Source organism: Lycorma delicatula, chromosome 6 (assembly GCF_047948215.1).
Source record: "Lycorma delicatula isolate Av1 chromosome 6, ASM4794821v1, whole genome shotgun sequence".
In the NCBI taxonomy this organism is placed as follows: Eukaryota; Metazoa; Arthropoda; class Insecta; order Hemiptera; family Fulgoridae; genus Lycorma; species Lycorma delicatula.
In genome coordinates, this window is record NC_134460.1 from 84,627,731 (window position 1) to 84,641,776 (window position 14,046).

The 14,046-nt window shown below is 28.9% G+C and overlaps 1 protein-coding gene across 3 annotated transcripts in view; it reads left to right on the forward strand.

The window, feature by feature from the left end:
• The window catches only part of LOC142325984 (protein arginine N-methyltransferase 7-like), a 42,539-nt gene extending 32,706 nt beyond the window's left edge, over positions 1–9,833 (forward strand). For 2 of the 3 annotated variants that reach the window (XM_075368008.1, XM_075368009.1), the window contains 4 exons: positions 2,337–2,555; positions 4,466–4,623; positions 7,308–7,567; positions 9,710–9,833. In XM_075368008.1, the coding sequence (XP_075224123.1) occupies positions 2,337–2,555; positions 4,466–4,623; positions 7,308–7,567; positions 9,710–9,780 (708 nt within the window). In that variant the 3' untranslated portion in view covers positions 9,781–9,833. Of the gene's footprint in view, positions 1–2,336; positions 2,556–4,465; positions 4,644–7,307; positions 7,568–9,709 lie in introns of those variants that run through there. The other variant, XM_075368011.1, reaches the window with a different exon arrangement.
• The last annotated feature ends 4,213 nt before the right edge of the window (positions 9,834–14,046 follow it).

Genomic DNA, 14,046 nt, shown 5'->3' on the forward strand with positions numbered 1-14,046 from the left:
CTACTAATAGAAGCTAATTCTTCAGTCACTTGTAACTCAGCAAGTAAACAGCAGCAATTGAACACTATTACTAATGTCTGTTGATTCATCAAGAGTCAAGGAGAACTACTCTAAATCATTTGCTTTGTTAAGTAAATGGCTAATTTTTCAAGTAACTGTTCTTGTTAAAAGGCTGATAGATTTAAATAATCAATTTTCTTTGATTTGTCTGTGACAATTAAACATGATTTAATTAGCTTTTCTTCCTCGTCTTATAAATGAGATACTCATAAACTTACTTTAGTTGTGGCCTCATTTTGTAAAGAAAAATGATATGACAACAGAGGCCACCAAACATTGTACAAATGAGAAACTACAGGAGTACCACATGTGGCCTCTCTCACAACTCTGAAATTTGGCTATCAGCCAGTTACTTTGAAATTTTAAAGAATTTTAAAATATAAAATCCTTCTTAGCTTGCGGGCCTTATAAAAAGTCACGTCTATGGCTCGAAGGTTGTAATTTGTCTACCCATTTGTCAGCATATAAATATAGATAAGTGAAGTTTAATGTTCTAAAATCTTCTGAAAAACCATGTGTTTTTTTTTTTATTTTCATGCCATGAAGAAAAAAATGAAAATGGCTTACAAGAGTTATTTTACATACTTTATGCAGAGAAGAATGTTCATTCTAATGTTATTAATTGCAAATATGAGGAGATTGATAAAGAAAGGTGTCAAAAAAGAAAGATAGTTGGTAGATATTTTTTTTGTGAGTATATAGTAAAAATACTTTTTTTTTTATAACATTAGAAAACAAATTTCAGCTTTGAAGACTTTTGCATACCACTCAAATTTCTTATAACTTTTTTTTTATAAAACTAAACTACAAAAATTCTTTTATTACTAACTTGTATAATCTAAAGGAAGTATTGTGATCGCGAAAAATTTCGGTTTCCAGATTTCAGTTGAAACATCCATTTTGACCATTCCTGAATCCATTTTGACTAGTTTCAGTGTGACTTCTGTACGTATGTATCTCACATAACTCAAAAACGATTAGCCGTAGGATGTTGAAATTTTGGATTTAGGACTGTTGTAACATCTAGTTGTGCTCCTTCCCATTTGATTGCGATCAACTGAACCAAAAGTGTCCAAAAAAGCCCAAAATCTAAAAAAATTTGGATTTTGGACTTTTTCCTAACTGCAGTAATAAGACCTCATTGAGAGCTTTTCAACTATGTATTTTAAGAGGTACTTATTTTCATTGGTTCTAGAGTTATAGCCGAATAAAATTTTAATTAATGAAGTATTTGGATCGATGGGAAAGGCACATTGGTTCGAATCAGACGTCATCAACTTTATTTTTTAACTTTTTTCTTTTTTTTTAACTTAAATATATTGATTTATTAATAATTATTAACTTCTCAATGTAAAAATGTTTTTATGATAAATAGTAATTCAATATTAACAAAAAAAGAAGAAAAATATCAGAAATTTTTAATAAAATAAAATTTGATGTACTTTTCATTGTAAGAAAATGTGTAATTGTAAAATAGGAGTACAAGAAGTCATGTGTTGTCAACATCAGATTTTTTTTTTAAATTTCTTATGAAAACTTACAGGTTACACATTCTTTCTCCTTATTAAGTTATTCTGATTGGATATATGTAGTTACATTTAATATTTAAAAGAAATTTAATTACAATTTAAATGTTTCATTGATTTAAACTTTGATGCCATGCTTCTCTTAGTGGTTTGGTTATTTTATGGATCAATTTACTTTCTTTTAGACTAGATATCTTTAAGGTTGATCCTTTTCTGACAATCTGTGTATGTAATACTGAAGTAATATAAATCTCAGTAACCTTTTATGAAGTAAATATGAGTATGTTTATTTATGATTAGAAGGAACCGTGCAGTAATTATGAATGGCTGCAGTAATGGAAATTTGGTAGTTAGAAGGAAAAGTATATGCTAAATAAATTATTAATATCATTGATTAACCCTATTAATTAATGAAAACTATAGAAGAGATATAATGTACCATTGAGATTTCAGATTTGGGAAGGATTAAAAATTATTCCACAGTCTCATTATAAAATATTATCTCTGAAATTTTAATCTTTTATAATATGAACATAATTCTTTTTTTATTTATCTTTACATACATTTTGTTTCACATAATTTTCTTTTATTTGACTTATATGTATTACGCGTATTGATACTAATAAATTAATTATTGGCATTTTAATACATCTTCTCTAGTTGATAATTTTATCATATTTTTAATTGTAGCACTTATAAAGTAGGTGTCAAAATTATCTTGAATTGTTGAAATGTAATTAATTTTTTCAGGTCAATCTTATTGTTACTGAACCATTTTTCAGTTCAGCATTTTTACCATGGAATCATTTACGTTGGAAACCTGGCATGTATAATGATGAATGTGTTATGCTACCAACTAATGCGACTATTTGGGCTTTACCTGTACAGTTTGATCACTTGTATAAAATACGGGCACCATTAAATAAAGTATTTGATTTTAACATGACTGAATTTGATCAGCTGGTTTTGGTGAGTTTTTTTTATATTCTTTGATTATAAATTTTTTTCTTCTGCTTTTGTGCTAGTATAGATGTAATCTGTTTGGTGGTATAAGTTATTTTTCACAATTTCATCCTGTTATACCTAGTTATCTTTCATAAATAATTTTGTGATCATAATGTTTTCCTCTTTATTTTCATAATAATTCCTTAATTTAGTAAAGTATATTTAAAAATTCCTTAAATGGATTAGTTATGCTAAATCTGGGATGGAGTCATGTGCCCCTCTTGAACTCTTAGCATTTATATAAATAAAGTAGCAGGGTAAGAGTCAGCATTTTCCTAAAAGAATACTATTGGGTCTCTCTCCTCTTGGAAGAAATTGCTGGTATTACATTAATTGTAGTAAAATACTGAGAGAAAAATTATTCTTTGTTTTGAAAAATTAAGTTGCCAATATTTTTTTAGGGAAAAATATAGTATATCAGAGAAACATGGTATTTTCCTAGGAGAAAATAGGTAGGAAAATATCGGCAAATAGAAATTTTATAATTTTCTCAAATAAATTCTTCATTTTAATGTGTCTGTCTTCATTGACAGGGTTTTGGTTGATAAGCATTGTTATTTTTAACTTTCCTGACCTCTCTGAATCATCTTTGGAACATTCTTCCACTTGTGAATAAGAAATGGTATATATTTTAAATACCATGTAAATTAAAGTAGAATGACCTTTTTTTATCAAAGATTACAGATATTTGCCTAAAGAATTACAGAATGTCTTAATGAATTTCATTCATTAAAAAAAAAAGCAGATCACAAAAATTATTTTTATTTTGAACTTGCCTTGTAACATTTTTTATATTTTATTCAAACATGTGTAATTATTTAATATTACAATTATGTAGATGCTTCTTTTGGGAGAGTAATCAGTAAGTAGCTGTCTAGTTTGGTATAGTTTATAGCAGGTGAAGCAAATAAAGTGTTAAGAATTTTTTACTAAAACACAACTCATTATTTAAGAAATTTTTCATTCAGAAATTGTTTGGTTTTAATGCAATTAGATATAATTATGTATGTTATATTCCTGAAGGATATTTTCAAGGCTAACTATTTTTAAAGGAAACATTTATTTTAATTTACAATTTTGTACTTAAAAAATCAGTCATGTTTTATTAAACATTCTCTTTTTTTCAGTCTCTGTCTTTTAAGATATTAAAATAATTATGGTAATTATTGAAGTCAATAGCAGTGCCTTTGTATATTTATAAATATCTTTTCATATAATTGTAAGAAAGTCATTTTCATAAAAAGAATGAATTATCTCTTTTTTCTAATTAAATGATGATATACATTAGAAGGGTGCAAATATGCTCATGTTGTAAACATATAGTGTTGTTCACTCACATAATGTGCTACATTGATTAATTGACTTGTCATATATGATAGAATATTTACACACAAGAATATTAAACATTAACAAGGGTATTAGTCATTAAACAATTTCTTCTTTCTTCACTCTACCTGTTCAGCTGTTTTTACCTATATTTTTCTTTTGTCTTTGTAGAACTGATATCTACAGGGTGAAACTATGTTTATTCTTGTTAATGTTTTAAATGAACAAAAGCAATAATTTCCACAAAAAATTTATAAATTTTACGTAATAAAAGAATATATTTGTAATCAAGGTAATATCTGTGTGATACTTTGATTATAACTAATCTAAGTTCAGAGACATCTTTTAGAAAAGTGGAAAAAGAATTAATCCAATGATGACACTCAAAGAAAATACATACATTTTATATTTATTATAAACTATAGTGTTTTTATTCTTAGTTTTAATAAAATTGTATAGTTATGTTTTATAAAATGCAAGTATTTGTTGTTAGATTATCAGGTTAATAACATTCTTTTATATATTTTTTGTAATTTTTTTTTTTTTAGAAAGCAAGTAATATTAGTGATAGTCCTATAGAACTTCAACCGTTATGGGAGTATGGAACAGTTGCTTTGTCCTGTCCTATTAAATTACATGAATTTAATTTAAATGAGGATAAACCAGAAAAAGATGTACTTTTAGAAACATGCAGTGATATAGAAATGTAAGCATCTTTTCTTTCGGGTAAATATTTTATGCGTTCAAACATTATTATACATTCAAACCTTATTCATTTTAATTGCTTGAGATTTGGGTTGATTTTTATTATTTTCATTTTAAACTTTTATTGTCATAAATAATTCTTTTTTTTTAATTGAAATTGTTGAGGTTTTTATAATTCTATTGGTAATCTTCTTGTTCTTGATTGACTGCCAGTCCAGTTGCAATTTTAAGAATAAAGTACTTGCTTAATCAGTGGGTCTCTTTGGCACAATTGGTAGCATCTCGGCCTTTCATCTGGAGGTTAAACAAAAACAAAAATCGCCAGTAATCACACCTAGAGGTTCCTCTGTCATGTAAAAGTTTGTCTATATAAACAGAAAGAAGGACTGACCTTGATCTCTAATCCTAGTACTTAGTTTTTGAGTTTATAAATTTTGAAGATCCATTGTATTAAGCAGTTTTCTACAATGTTAAAAGCTTTTGTTCTATGTTAATATTCACGTATTTAATTTTTTAGTCTTATCTGTGTGCAATTTTTAATTTGTTTCTTCTTTTGTATATATACCCTTCATAAATGTGTTTTCTTTTAAAATGAAATATTTTTTATTGGTATGGTATTATTACTTCAGTTATAGCTAGTATGTCTGTACTTCTGATTCTTGTGTGTGTGTGTGTGTGTGTGTGTGTGTGTGTGTGTGTGTGTGTGTGTGTGTGTGTGTGTGTGTGCAAAAGACAATATTACAAGTAAAAACATAAGTTTTTATTTAAGAACAAATGTTTAATTTCTTGTAACTTGTGCACAAACTGTATTCCCTTTTCTTATATTTTTAGAAATAGTGACCTTTTTATTATAAACAATTAATGTGGAAGTTACTATGATGATAGCTGGGGTATTGCTAGTTTGTACTGAAATGGAGAAAGAGAATAAAATTCTTAATGTACAGTTAGACCAAATTTTGATTTAGGAGGATCAAAAACCAATTGTAAACATTGATGATACAATACTGGTGATAAATTAAATCAAAGCCTGAAATCCAACCTAAAAACCTAATACAATAAATGTTAGACTCAAAATGATCAAACAGATTTGTTTTATTGCTATCTTACACTTTGTATCGCTGACCCAGAGAAAACCTCTTTTTGTGACCTCCTATGTTGCATTCATTGTAAGTGTGAATAGGTTAATATATGAATTCAGTAAAATTTCTACTATTAAGAATGTTTTAATATTTGTTAAAAATCTGTAAATATACATGTATATATTTACATATCATATAAATTAGAGATGTTTGTTATACAAAAAAATCCCTTTTGGCACGCCGGAAGGCGGAGGTAGATTTCACCGGTGCTAATTAGGGGGATAAAAAAGATTTCCACCTTAAAGTTAAGAAAAACTTCAAATTTACTAAATACGACAATGGGTGCATGTGAAAGAAAGTTTCACATGTTTAGCATACAACGAGCCCACCTTCTTACAATTCCAGCAATATTTTGGTCATCCCTTGCCATAAGGGTTGGTCATACCAAAAAGACAAAAGATTTTGGTAATGTTTAGAGGACTAACGACTACTTTAAACCGATTCAATACTCTGCTTATTAAGGGAGGTATTATTTTTTTGTCTTCAAAACACCATTTTTTCCATCCCCTGGGCCAATTAGTTATATCCAAAAACTTTACTTGAATAAGTTTTAGGCCCTTATCCAAAAAATAGTAAGAACTTTAAACTAGATCGACATTTTACTTAATAAGAAAGTTATAGCGATATCTTGTTTTTTCGAAAAAGCCCCCATATTCCACCCTCATGATCCGATTTTGGCTGTTAATGAATTCGGCTCAGATTTTGGAACGAGTTATTTTTAAGGAACAATTTGAAAGTTACTCTCATAAAATTATGACAGTTATCATGTACACAAGAAAGTGAAATATATATATATATAAACTTTTGAGCTGACGTTGGTTTTGAGGTCTGGGGGATGTGAAACATGAAGATATGTCAAAATTTTCCAGAAGTCGATTCATGGTACCCATTACATTTCTTCAAAAAAAGTTGCTTTGTTATGAAATCTACCTAAAAATGATTTGACTTGTTTGTGATGTCAGCAATTCTCCTCTTTATTTATTTATTTTAAGAATTATAACCTGATAAACTTCAATTTACTCATTTGAGTATTTATTACTCATATTTAACAATTTAGTTTTTGCAGTAAATGATTTAAAGTTTACTTTTTTAAATCTGTAAATGTTTTAACAGTTAAATTCCTAGAAACCCATAAAATTTAGTTATAAAAATAACTTGATAATATTATAAAAAGAGATTATTTTTTGGATTTTTAATTTTTTCTAGTTTCATTGAGCAAATTTAAGTTTTTATTGTTTTTTCCTTTGAATAGAAATCCCTGATAGAAAGTAATTTTCAAGAGGATTTAAAATTGAACATTCACTCATGTGTGAATATTCAGTTCATAATCAGTGTTCAAAAGAGACAGATTTCTAATTTCAAATATAATGAACTGTTTGAAAGGTAATTAAATTTTAAATAACTAATTTTCTGGTGGATTTCTTTCTACCAGAAAATGAGTAACTTAATTTTGATTAGTTTTCAAATTACCATATTTTATTATAATCATATATAAAGAAAGCTTGTGCTTAATTATTTATTTCTATTATTATTGATTATTTAACAGGTTAGGTCGATTCGATGCAATTGTCTTGTGGATAGAGTATAAACTTGATAATGACATTATGATTTGTAATGGGCCTGTATCAGATAGCCCACCAGTTGAACCTGGAAAGCAAGTTATTTGGGATATGTACACTAGACAAGCTGTTTGCTTTGTTAAACAGTATTTTCCACTCAATGTAACTAAAGGTGATGAATTGTCTGTTGGTTCAATATTTCAGTACAAAAGCCGTGATATTTTATTAAACATCACTGTTACTAGAGGTAAGTATATTTTAATGATTTATTTATTTTTTGTTATTTATAATTACTTTAATTTCTATTATAGATGTATAAAAATGTTATTCAACCTTGCATTTTAAAGATGTATCCTATTATATCTTTATGCTTGAAATACATTTTTAAATGCAAACTAAGAAGATTTTGTATATTTTATTTATGTTTAAAGAGTGCTTTATAAACTTTGATATTGTATCCAGCTTTTTTGTCATGTTTTTCATTATTTATTCCAGAAGGATGGGAGATTTTAAAGTTCTGAAGAATATATGTTAGGAGTCAAGCAATTATTGGAAAGTGAATGAAATGTTAGATTACATAAATGCTATTCTAGGAAACAATTATAGAAGGCAACATTCAATTAACTGAGCTATGAGATATAAAGGCCTAAAACATTTTGTTAATGGCTTCCTATTAAATTCAGTCCAGATTTGACTTGCTAGTTTGTGACTAAAAATTAATAGTTGCTACATTTATTAGATTAGCAGAAGTAGTTATTTGAACTGTCATGACAAAAAGCAGTAATAATTATTAAATTAATGTGTACTTATTTTAAGAAATTTTAAACATTTATTGGTGTTTAAACATTTAATATTGGTCAATATGAAGTTAAGAATGTTTATAGGATAACAGGTTTTTTAAGGTTCATTAACAACCTACATAATGTGGTTGATTTTTTCTGAATAATGAAGTCAGATTTTATTCTATCGACATTATAAAATGCAATTAACTTAATAAAAACTAAATATGGGGGTAAGTGCTAATAGATTCTTCTCAGTGCTATTATGTAACTCCTTTCTCTTGGTTTATTATTATTTATTATCCTGTTATTTCCTATATAACCTATATACAACCTCCATTGCAGAGTAGTTGCATCTCTGCCTTACATTGGGAAAGTTCTGGGTTTGAATCTTGGGCATTTAACATTTTTCAGAAACTAGAAAATTCATTTTTCTTCAGAAAAGAAGAAGATTTAGATAGCTGTAATTGGACAAGGGCCATAGTTGCAGTGTGAAATAAACGATTATTATATTCATATTTTTATTTTAAAATAATGTTTTATATTTTAGGTTTTGCTTTATTGTTAAACTTCACTGTTATTGCAGTTCAAATAGTTTACCAGCCAAAAATAGTAATATCAGGTTGAATGAGATAATAAAAATATGTTGCTGATAATTTATTCGGTGATGGTCAAACTCAAGATAAAAATTTATACTGGGATTTTTGTATTGTATATTATAAGTATTTTATTATCCTTACACACATGTTCATACCTACCTCACCCATATCCAAAATCTCTATTTTGCAATACCTTTTTCTGTTATGAACATGCAAAACGTAACCTGTAAGAATGTAAAATATCAATTCTGATCAGAGACAACCACTGTGTAGCTTGGATGTTCGTTTCCTGTACTAATTACTAGTCACTGATGATTTCTTGCTTGTTGTTTACTCAAACTTTGTAAAAGCTGACAGTTTACAATTACATCCATTGTCTTTTCTTTCTTGGTAGAATTTCTGTGAAATTATTTTGACAATTTGAACTATCTCATGCTAGTTGTTAAAGATGTTTTTGAGAAGCACGAGATGAAACAAGTGGGCAATGCTTTGATACTATTCAAGGAAAAAGGTTGTAAATACTTAATTTAGAACTGGCGACAAAATATCAGTGTTATTTATTAAAATTTAATCAAAATATTCATACTGGTGAGACGGTATGAATAAAAAATGATTATAGGTTGCAGTTCATGAGCTGCCTGATCAACATTTTAAATTTATGAAACAAAATATAAATGTAATTTGTTGTTTCATAACAGTATCAGAAATTTGTTAGAACATAAGAGAAATCAACCCATATACTTGAAATAACGTACTGCTGCTACAGAGAATGTATGTATGCAAATATTACTTGCTTCCCCAATGTACTTCATAAATGGAATTAAGGAATTTGATGTGATATTAGCTATTAGCATACTGAACATTTAGACAAATATATACTTCATACCTAATTGCTTATTTTGTATAAGTTATTTTGGCTGCTCTTTACTTAATTACATGTTTAAGGAATGTTTCATGATTTCATAAACAAAAACAGGAACTTATTTCACAGCTTTTTCTTCTTTGTTACAGATAATGGAAAAGTATATGATAATGTTACAGGTACACCGTCGAGTAAGTTTCAGCACCTAAAGACTAAATGAATCATTAGTAATTTTTTATTTGTAATATATATTTAATAAATTTTTTAATAAGATTTAACTTTCTTTTCTAAGTCTCGTAATCCTTCTTGTTCTGTAATTTTTATTAATTTATAATCCTTAAGTTTTTGAAGTTGGGTATTCATCAATGATTTTCTTTTTATCTCATGCATATGGCATGTAAACCAACAAGCATACCCTAGTTATAAAGTACAAATCCAGTCCAATCAGTTTTTTACAGTTGATTAACTTTCTGCACATTATTTTTCATAAAATTGAGAAAAACTGACATGCTTTTAAAGTTTAAAAATTATATTTTACAATTATTATACTCTGAAATGGGTTGACATTTTTTATTTAAAAGAATTATGTATTTCATTTTGGTAATGTTTATATAATTTTAAATACAAATACGTTGATTATAAAATTATTTTTTAACTTTGAATTAGTAGTAGTTCAGAAAATTATTTCAGTCATTAAATAAAAAATAAAAAAATGATTTCATATATCTTATTACTTGAAATTATGATTTGAATTGATACATCTTGTAGTAAATAAACATTTACTATAGATCATTATTTATATCATGTTAAGGTGTTAAAGACATATTTACATAAATGTATTATGCTAGAGTATTGTGTCTTTAGTTTAGAAATAAATAACTTTTATTTTAATACCTTGTAGGTTGTGTATTAGTTAATTTGAAAAAAAATCAAACTGAAAAAAAATCAAACTTTTTTATACATTATTACATAATTGGAAAAGTGTTCAATTTTCATTGCAAAATAAATTATATAATTTTTATTAAAGAAAAATTAACTTGAATTATGATGTTATTAACATACTCATTGTAAATTATCAGTTTTAAAACTTTAATTTGTAAAAATGATATCACTTTTTATATTTTCAGAAAAATTACCATTCCCAAATTGACATACTGCCAACAATTCTTTCATCCCTTAGAATATAATATTCAGTGTGATCATTTTGGGAGAAATTTTGGTGTCACTTTATTAGAAATCTTACATCATAATAACAGAAATGAAAGACTGAATAAAGCATGGACAATATCACATTACACTTCATTTATTTATTTTTACTTACGATTACATAATGGTGCGCTATTACAGTTGTAATTTTTATTTGGATATAATGTAGATTATTAGTGAATGAGAAAGTGACATGCATTTTTTACACGGTAAAAAAAATCATATTTTATGTTTTACAATTCTCACATCTAAAAAATTCTGATTCTCATTCTCAAAAATGCTAATATCAAAATCAGACCCAGTAAGGTCATAGGTATAATTGTATTATTTTAAGATTATAAATTAATCTTAAAATAACAATTAGAACTTTATGTACACTAGCTAAAACAACAGAGCAGTGCATTTGTTTCATTATAAACACAGAAAATCTGAGAAATTGACTGTAGCCTTGCATTGCTGGGAAACTGGTCACAAAATAAATTACCCCGATGGGGAGTCTTATTCTTTAAGAATTTGGGGGTTGACATCCCCACGGGCCTAGTCTCTGTAGCCTTTCTTCCCACTATACACTGAGCTGCAAAAAACTTTACACTATACACATATACTACACTAAGAACACTACATAAATTACTACATACACAATTACACAACATCCTACACTGATATTTCTTACATTTACACTCGATGGTGTTGCGACATCTTACAAAACGCATTTGTAACCCAAGGTGGGAACAAATCGTGCCGATGGGTGAATGGCTCTACGTAGTGAGTCTCGAACGATGTCCTCTGGGCACCAGAGCGAACCCAGTTATATTTAGCTCTAGCTCCAGTAAGCGTATGCTCTGCTGGAGTGGTCCGTTTTTTCGCCGGTACTCGTGGGACCAAAATTTCAGTTCCAATAATAAATACTATGATGGTTGGTGGTCCATCTGAAAAAACCACCAAACCTAGTCTTGTAAAGAGACCTCGGTCAGCTTTGTCTGACAAGGATAAAAGTTCTACTGAAGATAACCGCAAATCATTAGACTTGAATTCTAAAAATATTAGATTCGGTGTTGGTAGAACCAACACCTTCTCTTATACTGACGTTCAACCTTCCAGTCCCACCGGAAAAAATAAAAATTGGTTATCTTTTGAGTTCGAGTATGACCTTTCATTCCCAACCCACGACGATATTTCAAATGTCAAGGGTATGGTCACACTATAATATCTTGCTCAAAAACAGAGATCTGTGGTAGATGTGCTAAAGAAGGCCATAATAATACTAACTGCCAACAAGATGAAAAATGTGCTAATTGTAGTGGTTCACATGCAGCTCGCTCCTGAGATTGCCCAAGGTTTAAGGAAGAAAAGGCAGTTCTCAGAATCTCTACCGAACAGAAACTGTCTTTTCCGGCGACATGCAGAGAATATAAAAAACTATTAATGCGAGGAAGCATGGTTAAACCAGACGTATCTTTTGCTGCTGCTGCATCACAACAAGCTCCTGCAAATTTAAGCAATCAGCCATGCAGATCCTGCAGTGAGCTAAAACAACTTGTTCAGATGTTATCTGATCAAGTTGCATCACTAACAGCCACTATTTCAGAACTGACAAAGATAAACAAAAAGTCTGTCGCAGTTAGTGAATCCAACAGTGTGATCTCTAATAAAAGACTAGCTTTTATTATCTTATTTTGCTAATCTCAAAGGACAGCCAAATCACCCGGCTTTTGACTCGGTCCTTAGAAATCCAATTTAGGAAGGTATGAGGACCATCCACGTTGTACTGTACGTGTAGGTGTCCATACCCGACGTCTGCTGCAGCATATAAATGTTGACACACTATCATTCTTTCCAACGTGTCCGTGCTCATATCCTCCGTGGGGAATAAACCTTATAAATTTTACGCTTGACCTTACGACATACAATAAACTATCAATACTACCACCTACTGTCTTCCAGCAAATGTTTCAATGTTTTCTCTCCAAGATGAACCCAGACGCAGTGGTATACAATGATGGATCTAAACAAAACGATATCATTGGTTGTGCATTTGTTGTCAATGATAGAACTTATATGTTTGGTCTACCTGGTATTACAAGTGTGTTTACCGCTGAACCATACACTATAAATAAGGCTCTAAATATTAACCCTAAGGATAGAATAATCCATATTTTCAGTGACTCGTGTAGTACTCTCCAAGCCGTAGAAAACCTTTCTTCCAGACATCCTATAGTCATTGAAATTAACAATGCAATCGCTGAGTTGAATAATTGCAACACAGAAGTAAGTTTCTGCTGGGTCCCTAGCCATGTAGGGATTCCAGGTAATGAACATGCAGATTCCACTGTCAAAGAAGCATGTAATCAGCCTCCTTTCACTACCCAAGTTGCTACTTGTGATTTTATTAATTATGTAACACAATCTCTAAGAGCAAAGTGGCAAAGTGACTGGACGGCTACCATTGATAATAAACTCCGGCAGATTAGATTCTATGTTGCCATGGGACTCCTCATGCAGAAAAACTCGTTAGGAAATAGTCCTCTGTCGATTGCGGAGAGGACATACGAGAGTCACACACGAGTGCCTGATGTCAGGAGGAAACACCCCTATGCGCACAATGCAACTGCCGCATGACTGTGCGCCACATACTCATAGATTGCATATGTTACATAGCGTTGCATCATAAATTTAATCTACTCACAAACATCTGTGGTGTCTTGTGCAATGATAATGGAATTTTAAACCGGATGTTTCTATTTTTGCATAGTGCTGGGTTAATACAAAAAATTTAATATTGTCGCATATATTTTTTATGCTGGAAGAGTTTTTAATAAGTTGGTTTTTTTATTTTTTTGGTTCTGTGTTTTTGATTTTGTTATCCGAGTAGAGAGCCTTTTACACTCCCTATCAGAATTTGTTAAATTTTATATAGTTTTTTTTATTATTTTAGCTTTTATGTTTTAAAGACTCTATCTGTGATATTAGTTGTAAGTTTTTTAATGATATTAGTTATAAGTTTTATTTCACTTTCTTAATTTTTGTTTTTAACTTAATTTTAATTTTCTATTATATAATTTGTATAAGTTTTATTTAATTTTGTTATTTTAGTTTTAAGTTTTATTTTAGAGCTTTTATGATTTTTTGTTTTCTTTGTAGTCTTTTTGTTATCTGAGAATGGGCCCTTTAAATCTATCCATCTTGGACTTTGTTAAATTCTATTTACCTTTGGTTTTATTTTAGATTTTATCTGTAATATTAATTGTAAGTTTTATTTATCTTTTAGATTAGCTTTAAT